The 23,778-nt window shown below is 41.5% G+C and overlaps 1 protein-coding gene across 1 annotated transcript in view; it reads left to right on the top strand.

Annotated features, from left to right (window-relative positions):
• The first annotated feature begins 4,200 nt into the window (after positions 1-4,200).
• Positions 4,201-23,778, top strand: part of LOC128698521 (zinc finger protein on ecdysone puffs) — a 40,409-nt gene continuing 20,831 nt past the window's right edge. The window contains exons 1-9 of the mRNA XM_053790779.2: positions 4,201-4,598; positions 6,977-7,048; positions 7,213-7,389; positions 7,835-8,078; positions 12,044-12,115; positions 17,158-17,456; positions 19,654-19,753; positions 20,699-20,773; positions 21,181-21,282. Of these exons, the coding sequence (XP_053646754.1) occupies positions 6,978-7,048; positions 7,213-7,389; positions 7,835-8,078; positions 12,044-12,115; positions 17,158-17,456; positions 19,654-19,753; positions 20,699-20,773; positions 21,181-21,282 (1,140 nt within the window). The 5' untranslated portion in view covers positions 4,201-4,598; position 6,977. The remainder of the gene's footprint in view (positions 4,599-6,976; positions 7,049-7,212; positions 7,390-7,834; positions 8,079-12,043; positions 12,116-17,157; positions 17,457-19,653; positions 19,754-20,698; positions 20,774-21,180; positions 21,283-23,778) is intronic.

Genomic DNA, 23,778 nt, shown 5'->3' with positions numbered 1-23,778 from the left:
CGTTGCGCACACCAAGGCACTGCTGTCTTGGCTTTAGATTTCTGCTTACCACGACTCCCAAGTCCTTTTCACATTCTGTATGACCAAGCTCTACTTTACCTAGATTGTAAAGTAAAAGGACACAAGTGCAACTAATGTGACATTTATTGTGGCAACGTTTCGCTCTCCAGGAGCTTTATCAAGCCATTACAGCTCCTGGAGAGCGAAACGTTGCCACAATAAATGTCACACCATACAAGGCATGAGGTACAAGGCACGAGGTACAAGGCACGAGGTACAAGGCACGAGGTACAACACATGAGATATAAGGCACGAGGTAGAACACACGAGATACAAGGCACGAGGTATAAGGCACGAGGTACAACACACGAGATACAAGGCACGAGGTACAAGGCACGAGGTACGAGGTACAACACACGAGGTACAAGAGTGCGCACGAGGTACAAGGCACGAGGTATAACACACGAGGTACGAGGTACAACACACGATGTACGAGGTACAACACACGAGGTACGAGGTACAACACACGAGGTACAAGAGTGCGCACGAGGTACAACACACGATGTACAAGGGTGCGCACGAGGTACAACACACGAAGTACAAGAGTGCGCACGATGTACAACACACGAGGTACGAGGTACAACACACGAGGTACGAGGTACAACACACGAGGTACAAGAGTGCGCACGAGGTACAACACACGAGGTACGAGGTACAACACACGAGGTACGAGGTACAACACACGAGGTACGAGGTACAACACACGAGTTACAAGAGTGCGCACGAGGTACAACACACGAGGTACGAGGTACAACACACGAGGTACAAGAGTGCGCACGAGGTACAAGGCCCGGTGGCCTGGTGGCTACAGCTCCCGCTTCACACACGGAGAGCCCGGGTTCGATTCCCGGCGGGTGGAAACATTTCGACACGTTTCCTTACACCTGTTGTCCTGTTCACCTAGCAGCAAATAGGTACCTGGGTGTTAGTCGACTGGTGTGGGTCGCATCCTGGGGGACAAGATTAAGGACCCCGCAAAATGCCCTTCTCACACTATACCACTCACTTATTTATCCATACCTCACCTATGCTATTTGTGCTTGGGGATCAACTGCAGCAACACACCTAAAAACAATAATAACCCAACAAAAAGCTGCAGTAAGAATAATCACTAAATCCCATTCCTGGCAACACCCCCCCCCCACTCTTCATAGATCTAAACTTACTCCCAGTTCAGTACATCCACACTTATTACTGTGCAATCTACATCTACAGGGCCTTAAACTCTAATATCAACCTTGACCTAAAACGCTTTCTTGATAGTTGTGACAGAACCCACAGGCATAACACCAGACACAAACATCTCTACGACATTCCCCGTGTCCGACTAAACCTTTACAAAAATTCAATGTATGTCAAAGGCCCTAAAATCTGGAATACCCTACCTGAGAACTCTAGAACTGCAGACACATTCATCACCTTCAAAACTACCATTAGAAAACATCTTATCTCCCTGATACACCCCGTCAACTAACTACACGAATACCACCTGGTGGTTCACACTTACACTCGCTCACTCATTTGACCATAAACAGAAATATTAATCTCAGTCTTACAATAATGAATCCTGTGATACTCCAATAATGAAACTATGTACTGTGCCAAAACAAAAGCATTCACATTGCTAAACTCACAAACTAGTATTTAGTCACTTAGCCATAATACCAACTTACCTCATAATTTGTAATATTTTACAATTAAGAATAAAACTAAGTATGCCCGAAATGCCTAGCCATGCTAAGCGTTCTAGTGGTACACTCTGTAATCACAATTTTACTACATGTAAACCAAAAAATAACCAAATTTCTGTAAACTCAGCATTGTAATCCTTATAGAGAATAAACTTTGAATTTGAATGGAAATAAGTTAGACAGTCCTCGATGACGCACTGACTTTCTTGGGTTATCCTGGGTGGCTAACCCTCCGGGGTTAAAAATCCGAACGAAATCTTATCTTATCTTAAGGTACGAGGTACAACACACGAGGTACAAGAGTGCGCACGAGGTGCAACACACGAGGTACAAGGTACGAGGTACAACACACGAGGTACAACACACGAGGTACGAGGTACAACACACGAGGTACAACACACGAGGTACAACACACGAGGTACAAGTTACGAGGTACAAGGTACAACACACGAGGTACAACACACGAGGTACAAGAGTGCGCACGAGGTACAATACACGAGGTAGAAGAGTGCGCACGAGGTACAAGGTACAACACACGAGGTACAACACACGAGGTACAAGAGTGCGCACGAGGTACAATACACGAGGTAGAAGAGTGCGCACGAGGTACAAGGTACAACACACGAGGTACAAGAGTGCGCACGAGGTACAAGAGTGCGCACGAGGTACAAGAGTGCGCACGAGGTACAAGATACAACACACGAGGTACAAGGTACGAGGTACAAGGTACAATACACGAGGTACAAGAGTGCGCACGAGGTACGAGGTACGACACACGAGGTACAAGAGTGCGCTCGAGGTACAACACACGAGGTACAAGAGTGCGCACGAGGTACAGCACACGAGGTACGAGGTACAACACACGAGGCACGAGGTACAACACACGAGGTACAAGAGTGCTCACGAGGTACAAGGTACGAGGTACAAGGTACAACACACGAGGTACAAGAATGCTCACGAGGTACAAGGTACGAGGTACAAGGTACAACACACGAGGTACAAGGTACAACACACGAGGTACAACACACGAGGTACAACACACGAGGTACAACACACAAGGTACAACACACGAGGTACAACACACAAGGTACAACACACGAGGTACAACACACGAGGTACAACACACAAGGTACAACACACGAGGTACAACACACGAGGTACAACACACAAGGTACAACACACGAGGTACAACACACGAGGTACAACACACGAGGTACAACACACGAGGTACAACACACGAGGTACAACACACGAGGTACAACACACAAGGTACAACACACGAGGTACAACACACGAGGTACAACACACGAGGTACAACACACGAGGTACAACACACAAGGTACAACACACGAGGTACAACACACGAGGAACAACACACGAGGTACAACACACGAGGTACAACACACAAGGTACAATACACGAGGTACAACACACGAGGTACAACACACAAGGTACAACACACGAGGTACAACACACGAGGTACAACACACAAGGTACAACACACGAGGTACAACACACGAGGTACAACACACAAGGTACAACACACGAGGTACAACACACTAGGTACAACACACAAGGTACAACACACGAGGAACAACACACAAGGTACAACACACGAGGTACAACACACAAGGTACAACACACGAGGTACAACACACGAGGTACAACACACGAGGTACAACACACGAGGTACAACACACAAGGTACAACACACGAGGTACAACACACGAGGTACAACACACGAGGTACAACACACAAGGTACAACACACGAGGTACAACACACGAGGTACAACACACAAGGTACAACACACGAGGTACAACACACGAGGAACAACACACGAGGTACAACACACGAGGTACAACACACAAGGTACAATACACGAGGTACAATACACGAGGTACAACACACAAGGTACAACACACGAGGTACAACACACGAGGTACAACACACGAGGTACAATACACGAGGTACAACACACGAGGTACAACACACGAGGTACAACACACGAGGTACAACACACAAGGTACAACACACGAGGTACAACACACGAGGTACAACACACAAGGTACAACACACGAGGTACAACACACGAGGTACAACACACAAGGTACAACACACGAGGTACAACACACGAGGTACAACACACAAGGTACAACACACGAGGTACAACACACGAGGTACAACACACGAGGTACAACACACGAGGTACAACACACAAGGTACAACACACGAGGTACAACACACGAGGTACAACACACAAGGTACAACACACGAGGTACAACACGCGAGGTACAACACACAAGGTACAACACGCGAGGTACAACACGCGAGGTACAACACGAGGTACAACACACGAGGTACAACACACAAGGTACAACACACGAGGTACAACACACGAGGTACAACACGAGGTACAACACACGAGGTACAAGAGTGCGCACGAGGTGCGCCTCTGCTGCTGCTGCTGGTGGCAGACTGAAGCTCCGTTGTTGTCCTTGATGGTGTGACCCTGACTTAACTACCACACTTGTTGTAGGTGTCTGCCAGCCACCCAGACCACCACAGGTGCTGGTCAACCAGGTGACCCTCAACACACAACATCAGTGCAGACAACCACCTCCTTCAACCGCTAAATAACAACCAAAAAAGAAGAAAAATAGGAGGAGCAGCAGACATTGTTGGTGCTGCCGGCTGCCGCCTCTACCACTACTGCTGCCATCACTTATATTAACCTCATACTCGCTTTTCTTCTTATCTACTCTCACTCTGTGTCTACCTGGATCATCTACCTATCTACCTGCTTCTACCTGAGGGATATATAACAGTTATATAAGCTATATTACAGGTTAGTTGATTGTTTTAGTCTGGCGGGGGATGGCCTTCATGGAGGCTAATAATGATAATGATCTTTATTTCTACAGGTACATAATGCAACTTATACAGACCATAGCTGACATCATTGACATAATATATATAAAGTTTTTTTATGCAGAGCATTTCCCGCAACTTAGGTTAATTTTGTCCCCAGGATGCGACCTACACCAGTTAACTAACACCCCCAGGTACCTACTTACTGCTAGGTGAACAGGGATAACAGGTGTAAGGTGGCTAACACCCAGGTACCTACTTACTGCTAGGTGAACAGGGTTAACAGGTGTAAGGTGGCTAACACCCAGGTACCTACTTACTGCTAGGTGAACAGGGATAACAGGTGTAAGGTGGCTAACACCCAGGTACCTACTTACTGCTAGGTGAACAGGGATAACAGGTGTAAGGTGGCTAACACCCAGGTACCTACTTACTGCTAGGTGAACAGGGATAACAGGTGTAAGAAAACATGCTCAATATTTAACCCATGCCAGGGTTCAGTCCTGGTCCCTCAGTTTGTGACCCGAGGACCCACCAATTAGTAGACCTGGATAGATTTTGGAGATAAAATTTATTATGTTGTGCGGATGGTTGGATACTTGACAAAGCTTAGATAAACCCACCCAGCTCGACCTAAAATATTTTAACAACAATCTCGCTGCCATTGGTCTTTATTCATGACCAGTCTTTATGTTCAGTGTGATTGGTCAGGCCACGATCCTAAGGTCTGATTGGCCAGGCTGCAATACATGCCAGGTCACAATACATGCCAGGTCACAATACATGCCAGGTCACAATACATGCCAGGTCACAATACATGCCAGGTCACAGCACTAGTCAGTGTTTGGCTATGATGTGCCACATGTGCCAAAAAAAGAAAAATATTTTCTTGCTAAATATTCCCAAAATAACAAGCTTGCCCAAGAAGTAATTACTTTTGTGGTGTAGATGGCTTACATATTTTGCATAATTTAAAATGTTTGATTTTGTGCTGAGGAGTATTTTTCATTTAAAACCTTTCTCCATTATGTTCTTAGTGCTGCCATTTTTCAATTATGTTATTACACTTATTATATTTTACTAGAATTTAGAAAAATGACAGGATGGATAATGAGAACCTTCAAAACTAGGGATGCCAAGCCCATGATGACACTCTTCAGGTCGCTTGTTCTATCTAGGCTGGAATATTGCTGCACACTAACAGCACTTTTCAGGGCAGGTGAAATTGCTGACCTAGAAAATGTACAGAGCACCTTCACTGCACACACAACTGCGATAAAACACCTAAATTACTGGGAATGTTTGAAGTTCCTCAACCTGAACTCCCTAGAACACAGGCGGGAGAGATATATGATTATATACACTTGGAAAATCCTAGAGGGATTAGTACCAAATTTGCACACGAAAATCACTCCCAATGAAAGCAAAAGACACTGCAGACGATGCAACATCCCCGCAATGAAAAGCAGGGGTGTCACTAGCATGATAAGAGACAACACAATAAGTGTCAGGGGCCCCAAGACTGTTCAACTGCCTTCCAGCATACATAAGAGGGATTACCAATAGACTCCTGGCTGTCTTCGAGAAGGCACTGGACAGGCACCTAAAGTTAGTAGTATGTACCTGACCAGCCAGGCTGTGTTGTACATCGGATTGCATGCAGCCAACAGCAGCATCCTGGTTGATCAGGCCCTGATCCACCATGAGGCCTGTTCACAGACTGGGCCACGGGGGCGTTGACACCAGAAACCCTCCCCAGGTATACTCCAATGTCCAAACCTCACTACAGTAACAATGCTGTATATTCTTAATTTTATTTTTATCAAGACATGAGACCCTACTAACAATAGTGTTTCATTGCTATACTGCATGATCTGCCTGAAATGCAACACATCTGATGGCTTTTACATGTAAACTACATTACTTGTATACTGCAGAAAAGAAATAAATTTAATATTATTGAGGAGGAAAGGGAGGGTAAGGGCTACTTTGATGCTGTTAAAGAATGTCCTCTTGATGTAAGGAATTGGAGTTACCCCTTCCTTTTCTTAGACCAAGCCTGATTACTTTCTATTTCCCAGGTGTTGTATAATCCCTACAGAATGAGCACTTGCCATGGTTATTATAATAGTGTGCTGTAAACCCTTCCCTTATCAAAATAGGTTAAAATATTGATTTAGGATGCTAATTAATACTATCCATGTATACTGTCTCTCATCCATTCAAAATCTCCTCATATACCAGGCCCTGTATGACCCCTGTGAGTTTAGCACTTTCCCTTGTATATATAGTTATAATAAAAATACTTGCATGCATAGTACCTATGTCTTAATTTTACTTTTGTCATTTTTTCAGGATGCCAGGATATTATGACAAAGGGGAGTACGACTCAAGAGTCGGTGGTGGTGGTAACAGCAATCGTTACAGGTAGACTTCTCTGTTTTTATTAAAATTTGGTTTTCTGGCATTTCATTTCAAATGCTGTGCGATATATGAATGACAGTTTTAGTACAGTACTTATGACCTGTGTTGTATAGTAACTTACTTTCTGTAGTTTAAATAAATTTAATTCTGACCTGTTTAATTTTTAGAGGAAGAGGCCGAGGGCGTGGCAACTATAGCTGGGGAAGCAGCAGAGGTAGCAGCACTAGTGGAGGTGGTGGGAGGGATTACAACCATGGTGGTAGCAACTACAACAGTGGGAGATATCGTGGAGGTGGAGGACATGGGGCTTCTGGAGGCTACCGAGAGTCTGGGGGCCATGACAGGCAAGTGTATCTGGATTGTCACATTTTTGAAGCTGGTTTAGCTTTCTTCGTAGATACTACATGCCATTCCTGTATGATCAACTGATCTTATGTTAAAAACCTATTTTTCTTGTCTTCCTTTTGCTATTTATTATCCATAGATCATGCTGTACATATTTTTTAAGCATTCAGTAATTTAAATTATATTACCATGCCAATGGAAATGTCACTTTTTTTTGGGGGGGGAGGGGGGGGTTATCCTAGGTAATTACACATGTTAAACTATGTAGGATAGTTGTACTTGTTTACCTATACCTAAATAAACTTAGTCTAGTTTTGGTTTGCCAGGTTAATGTTTGAGATTGGAGTAGAATTAAGTTGTCTTTGTGCATGTTATAGTGAATGTCCTTTTTTTTTATACTCTGTTGAAAAATATATTATCTAGGTATGTTTCTTAAATTTTCAGATATGGAGATTTCCGGAGATCAAGTGCACAAATGGAAGTATGGGATGACGTTGGGTACAGACACACATCAGGTGGTGGCGGTGGTGGCGGTGGTTACTCATCTCGCATGTCCAATACTGGAGCATCTGGTGGGATGGTTGGAGGAGGCACGTCAGATCTGATTGGTTCCCTCAGTCGACTCAGTCAAATGGGAAGCGATCGATCAAAGCTGGCCATGAATATCTTAAATGCTGTTTTGTCTACAGTAAGTTGGCTATCTAAATCAGCAAGCCTTTTTTCCATTTTTTAACTTTCTAACCTATTCACTGAAGTAATGCTGAAATTTGTGCAGCCCTTTTAACCCCAAAAAGTTGCAAAAGTGTAATTTGAGAGTGCAGAGATTTTCCCAAAAGCAAACACATTATATATACATTTTTTAACACCTGCCATCTACCATCAAGGTAGAGTGACCCAAAAAAGAAGGAACTGACTTTTTCTTTTTACATTTTGTATTTTTGTGCTCTTGGGAGATTCTGAAGAGAAGCTGCAGAGATTGGTGGATGAATTTGGTAGGGTGTGCAAAAGAAGAAAATTAAAGGTGAATACAGGAAAGAGTAAGGTTATGAGGATAACAAAAAGATTAGGTGATGAAAGATTGAATATCAGATTGGAGGGAGAGAGTATGGAGGAGGTGAACGTATTCAGATATTTGGGAGTGGACGTGTCAGCGGATGGGTCTATGAAAGATGAGGTGAATCATAGAATTGATGAGGGAAAAAGAGTGAGTGGTGCACTTAGGAGTCTGTGGAGACAAAGAACTTTGTCCTTGGAGGCAAAGAGGGGAATGTATGAGAGTATAGTTTTACCAACGCTCTTATATGGGTGTGAAGCATGGGTGATGAATGTTGCAGCGAGGAGAAGGCTGGAGGCAGTGGAGATGTCATGTCTGAGGGCAATGTGTGGTGTGAATATAATGCAGAGAATTCGTAGTTTGGAAGTTAGGAGGAGGTGCGGGATTACCAAAACTGTTGTCCAGAGGGCTGAGGAAGGGTTGTTGAGGTGGTTCGGACATGTAGAGAGAATGGAGCGAAACAGAATAACTTCAAGAGTGTATCAGTCTGTAGTGGAAGGAAGGCGGGGTAGGGGTCGGCCTAGGAAGGGTTGGAGGGAGGGGGTAAAGGAGGTTTTGTGTGCGAGGGGCTTGGACTTCCAGCAGGCATGCGTGAGCGTGTTTGATAGGAGTGAATGGAGACAAATGGTTTTTAATACTTGACGTGCTGTTGGAGTGTGAGCAAAGTAACATTTATGAAGGGATTCAGGGAAACCGGCAGGCCGGACTTGAGTCCTGGAGATGGGAAGTACAGTGCCTGCACTCTGAAGGAGGGGTGTTAATGTTGCAGTTTAAAAACTGTAGTGTAAAGCACCCTTCTGGCAAGACAGTGATGGAGTGAATGATGGTGAAAGTTTTTCTTTTTCGGGCCACCCTGCCTTGGTGGGAATCGGCCAGTGTGATAATAATAAAAAAAAAAAAATATATAACCTTATTAATTGATGTACACGTACTATGAGTACATCAATTAATAAGAAAATAACATCTTGAGCCTGTTTCTTTGCTCAGGCTGTTATTATTTTCTGATCTGATAAGTATTTCTTGCTTACTTTGCTTTTGATTCATTTTTTTTTTTTTCAACAAGTCGGCCGTCTCCCACCGAGGCAGGGTGACCCAAAAAGAAAGAAAATCCCCAAAAAGAAAATACTTTCATCATCATTTAACACTTTCACCTCACCCACACATAATCACTGTTTTTGCAGAGGTGCTCAGAATACAACAGTTTAGAAGCATATACGTATAAAGATACACAACATATCCCTCCAAACTGCCATTATCCCGAAACCCCTCCTTTAAAGTGCAGGCATTGTACTTCCCATTTCCAGGACTCAAGTCCGGCTATATAAAAATATTATTAAATATAGTTAATATAATTAATATAATTAATGTTTTAGATAGCTAGAAGAGATTTTATTTTTTAATCCTAAGACTGTATTCATGCTATAGTAACTGGTCATTTTGTGTAAATACCCAAAATATTGTAGGACATTGAGGCCATGAGGCCTGGTCTCACACCAGGCTGCGGGGGCACTGACCCCTGAAACCCTCTCCAGGTAAACCCCCTCACTAGATAGGATGGGTGGGGTAGAGAAATTACTCAAAGTACTGAGAAATGGGGTAATGCCAGTAGACAGTGGCTACAAGATTCATAATTTTGAACACACTGTATAATGCTGATCTCTCTAAAATGGCAATGCATTTAATGCTGGGCAATAATAGAACTGGTTTGTTTTATTCATTTTCAAAAATAATTTAAATTTGAGACTTATAGTTGACTTACTCTCATATTTGTTGCCATTCACTTACCAAAATGGTGAGTAATCTTGTAAACGCAACTAATATTGCAAAATGTCAGGGAAACTGGTCGGTTACCTGTTAGGAAAATTATTAGGATGGAAAAATAATAAAAGAAATACTGTACAGTATAATTAAAATGAGATAAAGAGAATGTAAAATTAAACATATTTAATATTTAAATAAAATATAACCAAGAGAAGCTGAGGTGTAGATGGAGTAGGCTTCTCATAGAAGAAAACACAAGTTCTGCAGGTAGTGATGGTGGTGGTGGGTAGGTGGCTTCTTGAGACAACACCTGGTGGCTGGCTGCTGCCAATAGATCACCTAGCAGCACCATCACATAATAAATGTGGAATTCTGAGAAGAATTCAGAGCGTCAAGATTAGAAGACAGTGTGGGGATTATCAGAAGTATAATCCAGAGGGCTGATGAGGGGTGTTGAGGTGGTTTGAGCATTTAGAGAGAACGGAACAGAATAAGGCAACAAGGATTGGGGTGCTGGGGTGTTAACCCTCAGAATGACCTCCAGGTAGACTCTGGATAGGTAGGTAAGAGGATATATAAATCTGGGGAGGCAAAAGCTATATTTACTATGAGCATTGGGTGCATTATTATATTGCTTTGTTCATACTGCATCAGCCAGAGTTGAAGTCAGATATATTTTCTCAACACTAAAGTTAATATAAAGACGGTTGGGCTTTATATGTACAGGGAGATGTAAATAGTCATTAAACAGACGACCTGAAACTTCATGCTGATAATTTATAATGTTATTTGTTGACTGATTTTCCTACTGAAAATTAAATATAACCACACCTCTCTTCAATTTTTAGATGCTGTAGGTAGTAGTGAATGTTTTCAGATACTTGGGAGTTGACATGTCAGCGGATGGATTTATGAAGGATGAGGTTAATCATAGAATTGATGAGGGAAAAAAGGTGAGTGGTGCGTTGAGGTATATGTGTAGTCAAAAAACGTTTTCTATGGAGGCAAAGAAGGGAATGTATGAAAGTATAGTAGTACCAACACTCTTATATGGGTGTGAAGCTTGGGTGGTAAATGCAGCAGCGAGGAGACGGTTGGAGGCAGTGGAGATGTCCTGTTTAAGGGCAATGTGTGGTGTAAATATTATGCAGAAAATTCGGAGTGTGGAAATTAGGAAAAGGTGTGGAGTTAATAAAAGTATTAGTCAGAGGGCAGAAGAGGGGTTGTTGAGGTGGTTTGGTCATTTAGAGAGAATGGATCAAAGTAGAATGACATGGAAAGCATATAAATCTATAGGGGAAGGAAGGCGGGGTAGGGGTCGTCCTCGAAAGGGTTGGAGAGAGGGGGTAAAGGAGGTTTTGTGGGCAAGGGGCTTGGACTTCCAGAAAGCGTGCGTGAGCGTGTTAGATAGGAGTGAATGGAGACGAATGGTACTTGGGACCTGACGATCTGTTGGAGTGTGAGCAGGGTAATATTTAGTGAAGGGATTCAGGGAAAGCAGTTATTTTCATATAGTCGGACTTGAGTCCTGGAAATGGGAAGTACAATGCCTGCACTTTAAAGGAGGGGTTTGGGATATTGGCATTTTGGAGGGATATGTTGTGTATCTTTATATGTGTATGCTTCTAAACTGTTGTATTCTGAGCACCTCTGCAAAAACAGTGATAATGTGTGAGTGTGGTGAAAGTGTTGAATGATGATGAAAGTATTTTCTTTTTGGGGATTTTCTTTCTTTTTTGGGTCACCCTGCCTCGGTGGGAGACGGCTGACTTGTTGAAAAAAAAAAAAAAGGTAGTAGTTGGTTGTTTTCAGTAATGTATTAATGTCTACCACTTCAGGATTCATCAGTGGGCGAGAGTCATGATGGTTGGGACAATGGACCACCCAGGAAGATAAGGCGTACGGAGTGGGTATGTATGTGAACACCTGCGTAGAAATGTTTATTTCAAAATGTGGGATTCCTAACCCTTCTGTGAGGTTTTTGTAACTTAAAGTTTATGAAGACTTGAGTAGTAGTGTGTGTTTATAATCTATAGAGTAATACGGTAACTATGACTGAAATTTTTCTCATATATCTGCTTTAGTGGCAAGTTGCTTTAGATGCTTTCTGGACGTTGAGCAGGGCTCCTCCTACCTTGGATTTTTTTTTTTTTGTTTTTTTTAACAGATTGGCTCTGTCTCACCAAGGTAGAGTGACCCACAGAAAGAAACATCATTCTTTTAATAGCTGTCTTGCCAGAAGTGTTTGAACATAATTAAAATGATCCTCTGAACTGCGACATCCCCACCCTTCCTTCTGAGTGCAGGCACTGTACTTCCCACCTCTCTGAATTCTTTCATAAATTCTAATTTGCTCATGCATAACACCCCATCAAACTCCATAAACCACTTTTCTCCTTTTATTCCGCTCACATTCCACCTGGATGCTTTAGTGACTACCACTTAAAACTACCTTCATCCCTTACCTCTAAGCCTTCCTGGAACAACCCATCTTTCTTTCCACCCTTGATTTATATGCCCTCTTTGTCATTCTATTGATATAACTATAAGGGTTTATGAATGGGCTAACATTGTAGTTCATGCTACAGGAGAGTGGTCTATCACCTAGTTCCTGTATTGACCAGTGTTGACATATGCTATCTACATAGGTCTATTGGGCCTATGTACCATCTTTAATGGAGTCTCCATGGACTAAGTACAATCATCATCAGTGGTTCTGTGTGACCCTTGTGGTTTAGCACTTAGTTATGATTATAATAATTATAAAAAAATAAGATATTTAATAATCAGATATTTAATAATAATCAGATATTTAATAATCAGATATTTAGGAGTGGACGTGTCAGCAGATGGGTCTATGAAAGATGAGGTGAATCATAGAATTGACAAGGGGAAAAAAGGTGAGTGGTGCATTGAGGAGTCTGTGGAGACAAAGAACATTGTCCATGAAAGCAAAGAGGGGAATGTATGAGAGTATAGTTATACTAATGCTCTTATACGAGTATGAAGCATGGGTGGTGAATGTTGCAACAAGAAGGCTGGAGGCAGTGGAGATGTCGTGTCTGAGGGCAATGTGTGGTGTGAATATAATGCAGAGAATTCGTAGTTTGGAAATTAGGAGGAGGTGCAGCATTACCAAAATTATTATCCAGAGGGCCGAGGAGGGGTTGTTGAGGTGGTTTGGACATGTAGAGGGGCTGGAAGAAAATAGAATGTCTTCGAGAGTGTATAAATCTGTAGTGGAAGGAAGGCGGGGTAGAGGTCGTCCTAGGAAAGGTTGGAGGGAGGGGGTAAGGAGGCTTTGTGTTTGAGGGGCTTGGATTTCCAGCAAGCATGTGTGAGGGTGTTAATTAGGAGCGAATGGAGACGAATGGTTTCTAGGACTTGATGTGCTCTTGGAATGTGAGCAGGGTAATGTTTATGAAGGGATTCAGGGAAACTGGCAGGCCAGACTCAAGTCCTAGAGATGGGAAGTACAGTGCCTGTACTTTGAGGGAGGGGTGTTAATGTTGCAGTTTTATAACTGTAATGCAAGTGCGACTGGCAAGACAGTGATGGAGTGAATGATGATGAAAGTTTTTCTTTTCTGGGCCACCCTATCTTGGTGGGAAATGGCTGATGTGTTAATAAATAAATAAATTAATCATCATTGGTACTATTGACAACCTGTGTGTACCAGAGTCTGTCAGATCTGCCTATTATATGAGAATTTTTTTCTTCCCTCATTGCTTGGCTTGAAGCACGACTTTACTGCTCATTACCTATTAAACCAGGCTGTTGCTGTTGGCAACCCATTAGCCCATGTAGTCATCACAGCCTAATTGATCTGGTACTTGGCAGAGGTAATGATCCACTTTACTTTTCAGAACTTCTAAAGATTTTAGGAAATGTACTCAAAGCTGGAGATTTCTCCTGCCTCACTTGCGATACCACCTTTCTAGAAGTCCAGACATTATTACTGTCTAGAGGACCATCATTACATCACTGTAATGCTATGTAATCTTTGTATGTGCTGTTATAGCATCTAGGCTTGTATATAGCGTACAAGCTTTTCCTTTTATATTTTTCTTCGGTGTAGATCTATAATTTATTACAGGTTTTGTTTTTAATAAAGGTATTGCTTTTAAAATAATTTATCTTTCCTTTCCTCATCCATGAAAGTGAAAGGACGTGAATATTTGGAGCAAGTAATTCTATGTTGATGTTTTCCTTGCACACACCCATAAGTGTTGGTACTGATGTACTCTGATACCTTACCCCTCCCCCCACCTTTTTTGCTCAAATATACGTACTTCTTTCCACAGGTGCTTTATCATAATTGCTTTTTTAACCATCTGTGGTTCACATCTTTTATAGACATATCTAAATACATTAACTTTATCCCCACTCCCTCCTTGCATTCTGATATCCATTCTTTCATTGCTCAAACATTTTGTTACTTGTTTTGCTGTTTTCTGTTTACTTTTTATTTCTTTTTTCACACACTCGAATTTCCCTACCTACCTGTGCACCTTATCTTCAGAATTTGCCAAATGAACTGTCTCGTCAGCAAAGACCAACTGTAACAATTCCCACTTTGTATTGCAATCATTGTTCATCATTCCCACACCTCTCCACAACACCATGACATTCATTTCTTTTACACAATCCCATCTATAAATTTTCTTCTTTTTTTTTTTTTATCAAGTTGGCCATCTCCCACCGAGGCAGGGTGACCCAAAAAAGAAAAAATTCCCAAAAAGAAAATACTTTCATCATCATTCAACACTTTCACCTCACTCACACATAATCACTGTTTTTGCAGAGGTGCTCAGAATACAACAATTTATTAAATAATTTTACATATTCTAACCAGAGCCTCACTTTGCATTAAAACCTCTTAACTATGTACTTTTAGTAATATACTACTTATTCCTACATTTCATCTGCCACTTCTGCCATATCTACCCTGTCAATGGCTTTTCTGAGTCCATAAATGTGACACAGTTCCTTAACTTAATCTAAGTATTATTTGGTTATTCGGTCAGATGTTTGAAAGGTAAATTGCTTGGTCTACTCATCCACTGTTTCCTAAATCATCCTTCTTCCTCTGTAGTCCTACTGTGTCTCCTAACATACGTATTCTGTACTTCTGTAAACCCAGAATAGTGGATTAAACACTCATTATTCATAATGAGCCTTGTACTGTAGTAAATGTCAACATATTAGTGTGCTTCATAGTATTTTTTGCATATGTTCTTTTAAAAACCGGAAAAAATTCAATGCAGTATAGTACATATTTAAGCAATTTAAAATTTGTTCAAAGTGCGTGTGATGAAATGTGTTCATTAGCTTCTTGATTGGCAGTTTAACGAATAACACCAATGATACAACTACGGAAAATATTCAGATGTGAAATGCCTAGCAGATGTTCTTAAGTTAGAGTAATTGATACCGCGAAAACCAAGAGTTGACTGTGGCATAAGACAAGTCATTTTTTTTTTTTTTGGCTTTCTTGTTCAGTAGTTACTTTTTGAAGATACACTATGTAAGTCTTGTGCTGGAAGAGTTCACTAAAGATTCATTTTGAATGTAGACAATGGTAAAACTTAATTTCTTTGAATGGTGTTAGGCTTTTATGAATGTTAGTAGTATGCAAGCAGAGGGAAGGGGGATAGGACTTGGATGAGAATATTTGATTGTGGATGGTAGGCAAATAATTTTAATAGTTTGCACTGCCATCATCCTCTGCATCATCAGTTGGTATCAAGAGATTTGTGTTGATACTGTAGTATGTATAAGCAGTGGGCATAATGCAGCTGAGGGAAAGGAAAACATGTGCATATTAATCCTTGGAGGGAAGATTTTTGCATGATTAAAAAAATTCTGACTGGAAAATTCTTTGTGTAACTATTTTTACAATGGGGAAAGTCATTATGGGATTACGAAATTTACTCGTAACCTAACACACAAACACAGCTTTACCTGGTGATGCATTGTGAGTCCTCTATTTAAAAGAAGCGAGGTACACACCCAAGCATGATACATTGCATGCAAGTTCCTGATCATGTGACAACAGACTCCTGAAGCAGAGAAAATAGTTCACTAATTGTAATAAGAATCATAATTATTTTATGATAAAAGAACCATGAAACTTTTTCTGCAGTCTGTGTTGAGCAGGTGATCTGAGTACTGTACTTGGGTACTAGAACTGTCTTCAGTAAAACATTTAACTTCAAAAAGCACTTAACACCACCTTGTGAGCTTTTCTTATACAGGTGCACTATTATATAAAGATGTGATGATTGCCAGGTGCTGGTCTCTTGACTTAAGTCTGCCAGTAATGAAGTGTGTGGCTCAGGGTACACACAGGTGAGATGCTGTAAGCAGGTGCTTAATGGCATGCCAGTTAATCACTGGCAACGGTTGCCTTTTATTGACCACTTGTACATTTCACAAATTAAATTAATATATTCTTGTTTATGTTCAGATGAATCACGGTGGTATAACATGCTACATAGTGGTAGGTTATTTTAACCTTCCTCTCAAGATGACATTATCATCAGCACCATTTGACATATGGATGAAAGCACTATATCTGCTCCACATGGAGAAGATTTTGATATTTACAATTGAAAAGTTTCCACCAAATTACTAGGTCAATATCTCAAGCTTCAAGTTGGGGATGATCTTGCAGATTAATAATTATTGGCATCCCTGTGTTACAATATTGAAGTGCTTTACAGTATTAGTGATCTTCTCTTGCCCGAAAGTTTTAGGGTAAGCTGGTGCTGTGGTGATTGTCCCACATTATATACCTTTACTGCTGGTCCTAGGCCCACCCAGAAATTACCCAAGTTGGTCTGCCGAGGTCAGATACTGCCTCGTGCTAAGATGGGATTCCATCCCTTGGAGCTCTGCCTAAAGCAAACAATTTGCCGAGGGGTAACTGAGTGGTGAGTGTCTTCCACAGGATGGAATGCATCCACCACCTGCGCGCAGGTATCCCTCGCGTGTCCGTCGCTACAGCCCTCGGCGGACCTGGGTACCCCGTGGCCGAGGTGGCCGCCCCTACTTCCCCGCTGAACAGCATGCTGGGAATGAGTACCAATCCCGGAAAGTGGCAAGGGCCCGGCGTGGTAAGCCCTGGCATGATACCAGGAATAGTAAGGGCCCTGCCAAGGACCAGAAGGTGAAGGATGAGGGAAAATCATCTGATGACCCAGAGGGGGACACTGCTGATGCAGAGGATGCAGCTGATGCCAGCCAGAGGTAAGCTGCCTACATTTACCTCTGTTACACCTGTGCCTCACGGAACTTCCGTGACAGAGACTTGCCTCTCTGTGGGTGTGGGGAAAAGGGCTGGGATTTTATCTTTCAGGCAATTCCCAGTTAAAAAAAAGTGGTGTGCTGCTGGAACTTCCTTGTAGTTTTCCATCAGGTGATGTATTTACATATTTCATGTTAATTCTATGATAAGGATATACGTATAGTACTTCATTATAGTGCTGATTCTTAGTGATATATTAGACATGAATGTCTTGATATTTTTACATGTCGTAATTAGGTTATAATACATCCTAAATTGAGGTATGACTGTGTACAAGGTTAATGGAATTCTATGCACAAGCCAATTGGTTTCGGCCGTCTGTATGATCATAAAAAATTTATCTTTTTCTCATTGTTTATTTAAGCTGCTAGTGAGTGGCGACTAGTTCACTTTAACTGTACTATCTAGCCAAATCATTTAGTTTATGTAGTCTGTGAAAGAAGTTTTAGGTGTTCTTGTAGAATTTTTTAATGCTTGAGGCATTTTAGGGGCCAGGGAAGGAATACATGCGGTTGGCTCCCTTAGCAGGAGAGTATGTAGGAGTTCAGGGTATGAAATTGTAGAGTCAGGGCAATACTTTCTGATCTAAATTTTGTCCAATAGATATGGAATAACTTGTTGATTATGCACACTACTACCATGTATGTAATAGTGACACTGGCACTGCTGCCACCTACAAAACGTTTGTGACTATATGTATACTTATGCTAACCATAGCACAGCTTCCACTACTTTACACTATAAAGTGATCTTGTTATAACACAACTGTTCTTGCCAATGCAGGGTGACCCAACACTACTCAGTTGAAGAATGAGACACTTGTACAACATTTGCCAAATGTGACAAGTGTCTCACTCTTCAACTTGTCGGTTTTCTAAACCATTTACATCAATATTGTTAAACATTTTGTGGAATTTTCTTAGTTTTCCCTCATGGGAACATGGGAATAGATGAATGTACATTATTTGAGTGGTTAAATAAATTGGTAAAATTGATTTTTGAGAGAGATTGTATTGTTTATTATGTTGTAATTTGCTCGATTGTGATGGTTTTGAGAGTTGTTACGGTAGTGTGTTTTCCTCTTGTTTTCCAAGAAACTGAGCTAAGTTATTCAGAAAATTTAGCTTTGCAGAATCTTGTTTTTCAGATGCTTGTGTTGATTTAAAATCTCACTTTTTTCTAATTGAATAATTAATATTTTCATTCTTTTATTGTTCCAAATATCCCAGCATTTTCTAAAGCACTGTTACTACTTTCCAAATTCATGTACAGTATTAAGTGATTAAGATTACTAAACTGTCGTATCTAAGTACCTCAGCAAAGATGATGATTATGTAAGAATGATGGTGAAAGTGTTGAACGATGAAAGTTTTTTCTTCTTTTTGGGTCACCTTGCCTCGTTGGGATGTGTTAAAAAAAAAAAAAACACTAGTGTTGCGTTAATGGTACTTATTTTCAATAACAGTACATGTCTAAGGACTCATGGTTATTTCAGAGCTCTGTAATACTGCACTCTTAGTATGGTCTTGTTAACTTTGTTAGAGATACAGTGGTGTTGTACCTTTATTGTAAGTTTTTTAAGTTCTGGTCAGTGACAGATTTAACTGGTGCATAAAGCGACAGTAAATTTCAATTTTCCCACCAATGGAAAATAATTCAAAGCTTGATTAGAGAGTGATAAAGAATGAAAATTTAGATTTTTGAATGAAGACTTGTTAATGCTTACTGAGCATATTAGTCTTCCAGGCTGTGTGTTCATTAATGTAGCATGCAGAGAAGAGTAAAGTTTAATTATAGCAGTAAATAAATTGTTGTATACATTGAAATCTTGTAGGATTAGAAAAGGACACTTGTGTATTGCTCAGGACTTGTTTTGCCATTAGTGGTTTCTTCAGCCTTAATAAATGTCCTGAACTGTACGTGAGTGTTTTCTCCACATCGGTATCACTACCATTTTTTACATGTAGGATTCATTAATCCATTGTTGAACCTTGGAGGGACTTTGCTAGATTAAAACCCTAATTATATGTACATTATGTTGATGGAGATTGGATATTAGTCCACTTCAACAAAGTGAATATGAGAAAACCAAGTATTATTACTTTCAAGTACACTCATGAGACCCGTTGTCATTGACAGTGAGACAGAGAAGACTGTAAAGGTAGAGGAAGGCACTGCTGAGGATATAGAGAGTGAAGATGATGATGACACAGAGGAGAGGAAAGATAAGGAAAAGCAGGTGAGTCCAGAGTGAGTGAATGTATGTCTATTATGTTTTGTCTCGGTTGACTCTGTCCCTAGTGAAGAAATCACATTTGCAGAGCAAACTTTTATTGTGTGTTTTCCTCTAGTGTAGAGCTTTGAGTTATAAGATTTGATAAAGTTTTACAGAGAGTGATACATAGTCTCAGTGAAAGCTAGTTCTGGAACACATGACTTTTCTTTGTAAGTGTTGACAGTGCTTACGTCATTTAGATCTGTACCAAAGGCCTCAAATTCTTTTGTCCTAGATATGGCAAGCGTAGGCGATTACCTATATGTGATTACATTTTTGTAGTTAAGGGAAATCTGTACTCGTGTCTCATGTTCAGCATTTGTCTAAAATTAGTTTACATTAGTTGTAGCACATCCATTCTCTTAGTTCCCACCCAGCAGTCTTCAACTTTTTGTGAAAAAATGTCAGTGAAACTAGTCTACAGATCAAAAGTTGTTCCCTATGATCGTGTTCAATATCAGAATCATATTTACCAATTTACTGCCTTCACAATGATTCAAAGAACTTGTCAGTGTAGAGCTTGACTATTTTTCACATTCTTTGAATAACCCGGGTGATACCTCATTTAATCCTGTTTATTTTTGTCACTATGGGGTGATACATACTTCACATTTTCTTTTAGTATAATTTGAGCTGTATTGCAGCCTTCATTAGTTTAATCTTCTGTAATGAGTGGTGGTGAAAGTTTTTTTTTTTTTTTGGTCGCCCTACTTTGGTGGGAGACGGCCAGTTTGTTTAAAAAACGAAAATTAAGTGTGCAGGGTTAATACTACTATTATGATTTTTTTAGTATATTACTTTCTGGATACTTGGTAGTGAATATACCTTGCTTTGCATATCTGATTTTTTTGTTGTATAGTATATGCAAATAAAGTAGTTTGCAAAACTAACTACAATGTGTTTTGGCAGTCGGATGAAATTACTTGGCTGCCGAAGGAGGCCCTCCATTGTCACATGTGCAATCTCTCCAGGATTAGTGTCAAGGTAAGAAATAATTAAGAAATAATGATAGTAACTCAGCTATGAAGATACTGGTGTGTTCTTCCTAAATAATATATTGTAATGTTTCAGTCATATTAGTTACATTTTTAGTGTTGTACATTATTTTGTTTTCTGAGTACTGTGTTTATCATATTTATATTATAATGATACTTGTTGATTCTATATTTGCTGTTACTTTGTTGTAAAAACACATTATTGGACAACTATGAAATGCAAGTAAGAGAGATCTGTATATTTTGTCTTCAGTCAGAGAACCTCTTTGAACAACAGATTGACCCTGAACTCAGTCGAAATATGTAAATCCCTAACCTGTGTTCATGCTGTGAAATTAGTCTGGTAAAATGTTGTTTTGCAGATGTAAATTGCTAATAGTGTTACATTGCTTGCAGTCGTATTTGCGGCACCTGGAGAGCAAAAAACACGAGAATATGAAGTATTCATTCCATGCCAAGGGTGCTGCCATCCTGCATTTCCTGAGGGCCGAGTCTAAGGTAATATTTTAAATTATGCAGTTTTCTTGCTGTGTGTGTGTTTATGTGTGTGTGTTTATGTGTGTGTGTTTATGTGTGTGTGTTTATGTGTGTGTGTTTGTGTGTGTGTTTATGTGTGTGTGTTCATGTGTGTGTGTTCATGTGTGTGTGTTCATGTGTGTGTGTTCATGTGTGTGTGTTCATGTGTGTGTGTTCATGTGTGTTCATGTGTGTTCATGTGTGTTCATGTGTGTTCATGTGTGTGTGTTCATGTGTGTGTGTTCATGTGTGTGTGTTCATGTGTGTGTGTTCATGTGTGTGTGTGTTCGTGTGTGTGTGTTCGTGTGTGTGTTTGTGAGCTTGTGTGTGTGTGCATGCGTGTGTGTGCATGTATGTGTGTGCATGCGTGTGTGTGCATGCGTGTGTACTCGCCTAATTGTACTCGCCTAATTGTGGTTGCAGGGGTCGAGACTCGGCTCCTGGCCCCGCCTCTTCACTGATCGCTACGAGGTCCTCTCTCTCTCTGCTTCCTGAGCTGTATCATACCTCTTCTTAAAACTATGTATGGTTCCTGCCTCCACTACTTCACTTGCTAGGCTATTCCACTTCCTGACAACTCTGACTGAAGAAATGCTTCCTAACGTCCCTGTGACTCGTCTGAGTCTTCAGCTTCCAGTTGTGACCCCTTGTCCCTGTGTCCCCTCTCTGGAACATCCTATCTCTGTCCACCTTGTCTATTCCCCGCAGTATCTTGTATGTCATTATCATGTCTCCCCTGACCCTTCTGTCCTTCAGTGTCGTCAGTCCGATTTCCCTTAACCTTTCCTCGTACGACATTCCCTTGAGCTCTGGGACTAGCCTTGTTGCAAACCTTTGTACTTTCTCTAACTTCTTGACGTGCTTGACCAGGTGTGGGTTCCAGACTGGTGCTGCATACTCCAGTATGGGCCTAACATACACAGTGTACAGTGTCTTGAACGATTCCTTATTAAGGTATAGGAACGCTATTCTCAGGTTTGCCAGGCGCCCGTATGCTGCAGCAGTTATTTGGTTGATGTGTGCCTCCGGTGATGTGCTCGGTGTTATGGTCACCCCAAGGTCTTTCTCCCTGAGTGAGGTCTGTAGTCTTTGTCCACCTAGCCTATACTCTGTCTGCGGTCTTCTGTGCCCCTCCCCAATCTTCATGACTTTGCATTTGGCTGGGTTGAATTCGAGAAGCCAGTTACTGGACCACATGTCTAGCCTGTCCAGGTCTCTTTGCAGTCCTGTGTGCATGCGTGTGCATGCATGTGTGTGCATGCGTGTGCATGCATGTGTGTGCATGCATGCGTGTGCATGCATGTGTGTGCATGCATGTGTGTGCATGCATGTGTGTGCATGCATGTGTGTGCATGCGTGTGTGTGCATGCGAGTGTGTGCATGCTCGTGTGTGCATGCGTGTTTTCATGCATATGTGCATGCATGTACTCGCCTATTTGTACTCACCTATTTGTGGTTGCAGGGGTCGAGTCACAGATCCTGGCCCCGCCTCTTCGCTGATTGCTACTAGGTCCTCTCTCTCCCTACCCCATGAGCTCTATCATACCTCGCCTTAAAACTATGTATGGTTCCCGCCTCCACTACGTCACTTTCTAGGCTATTCCACTGCCTGACTACTCTATGACTGAAGAAATACTTCCTAACATCCCTTTGATTCATCTGAGTCTTCAACTTCCAATTGTGATCTCTTGTGTGTGTGTCCCTTCTCTGGAACATCCCGTCTTTGCCCACCTTGTCTATTCCGCCCAGAATTTTATATGTCGTTATCATGTCTCCCCTGACCCTCCTGTCCTCCAGTGTCATCAGGCCAATTTCCCTCAACCTTTCTTCGTAGGACAATCCCCGTAGCTCTGGGACTAGTCTTGTTGCAAACCTTTGCACTTTCTCTAATTTCTTGACGTGCTTGACTAGGTGTGGGTTCCAAACTGGTGCTGCATACTCCAGTATGGGCCTGACGTAAATGGTATACAGAGTCTTAAACGAATCCTTACTGAGGTATTGGAACACTGTCCGTAGGTTTGCCAGGCGCCCGTATGCTGCAGCAGTTATCTGAATGATGTGCGCCTCAGGAGATATGCTCGGTGTTATACTCGCCCCCAGATCTTTTTCCTTGAGTGAGGTTTGCAGTCTTTGGCCATCTAAACTATATTGTGTCTGCGGTCTTCTTTGCCCTTCCCCAATCTTCATGACTTTGCATTTGGCAGGGTTAAATTCAAGGAGCCAGTTGCTGGACCAGGCTTGTAGCCTGTCCAGGTCTCTCTGTAGTCCTGCCTGATCCTCATCCGATTTGATTCTTCTCATTAACTTCGCATCATCTGCAAACAAGGACACTTCTGAGTCTATCCCTTCCGTTATGTCGTTCACATATACCAAGAACAGCACAGGTCCTAGGACTGACCCCTGTGGAACCCCGCTTGTCACAGGCGCCCACTCTGACACCTCGTCGCGTACCATGACTCGTTGTTGCCTCCCTGTCAG

This window comes from Cherax quadricarinatus, chromosome 88, assembly GCF_038502225.1.
Source record: "Cherax quadricarinatus isolate ZL_2023a chromosome 88, ASM3850222v1, whole genome shotgun sequence".
NCBI classification, from domain to species: Eukaryota; Metazoa; Arthropoda; class Malacostraca; order Decapoda; family Parastacidae; genus Cherax; species Cherax quadricarinatus.
The sequence above is the reverse complement of the archived record's forward strand: the minus strand, read 5'-3'. Positions and strand labels throughout refer to the sequence as shown.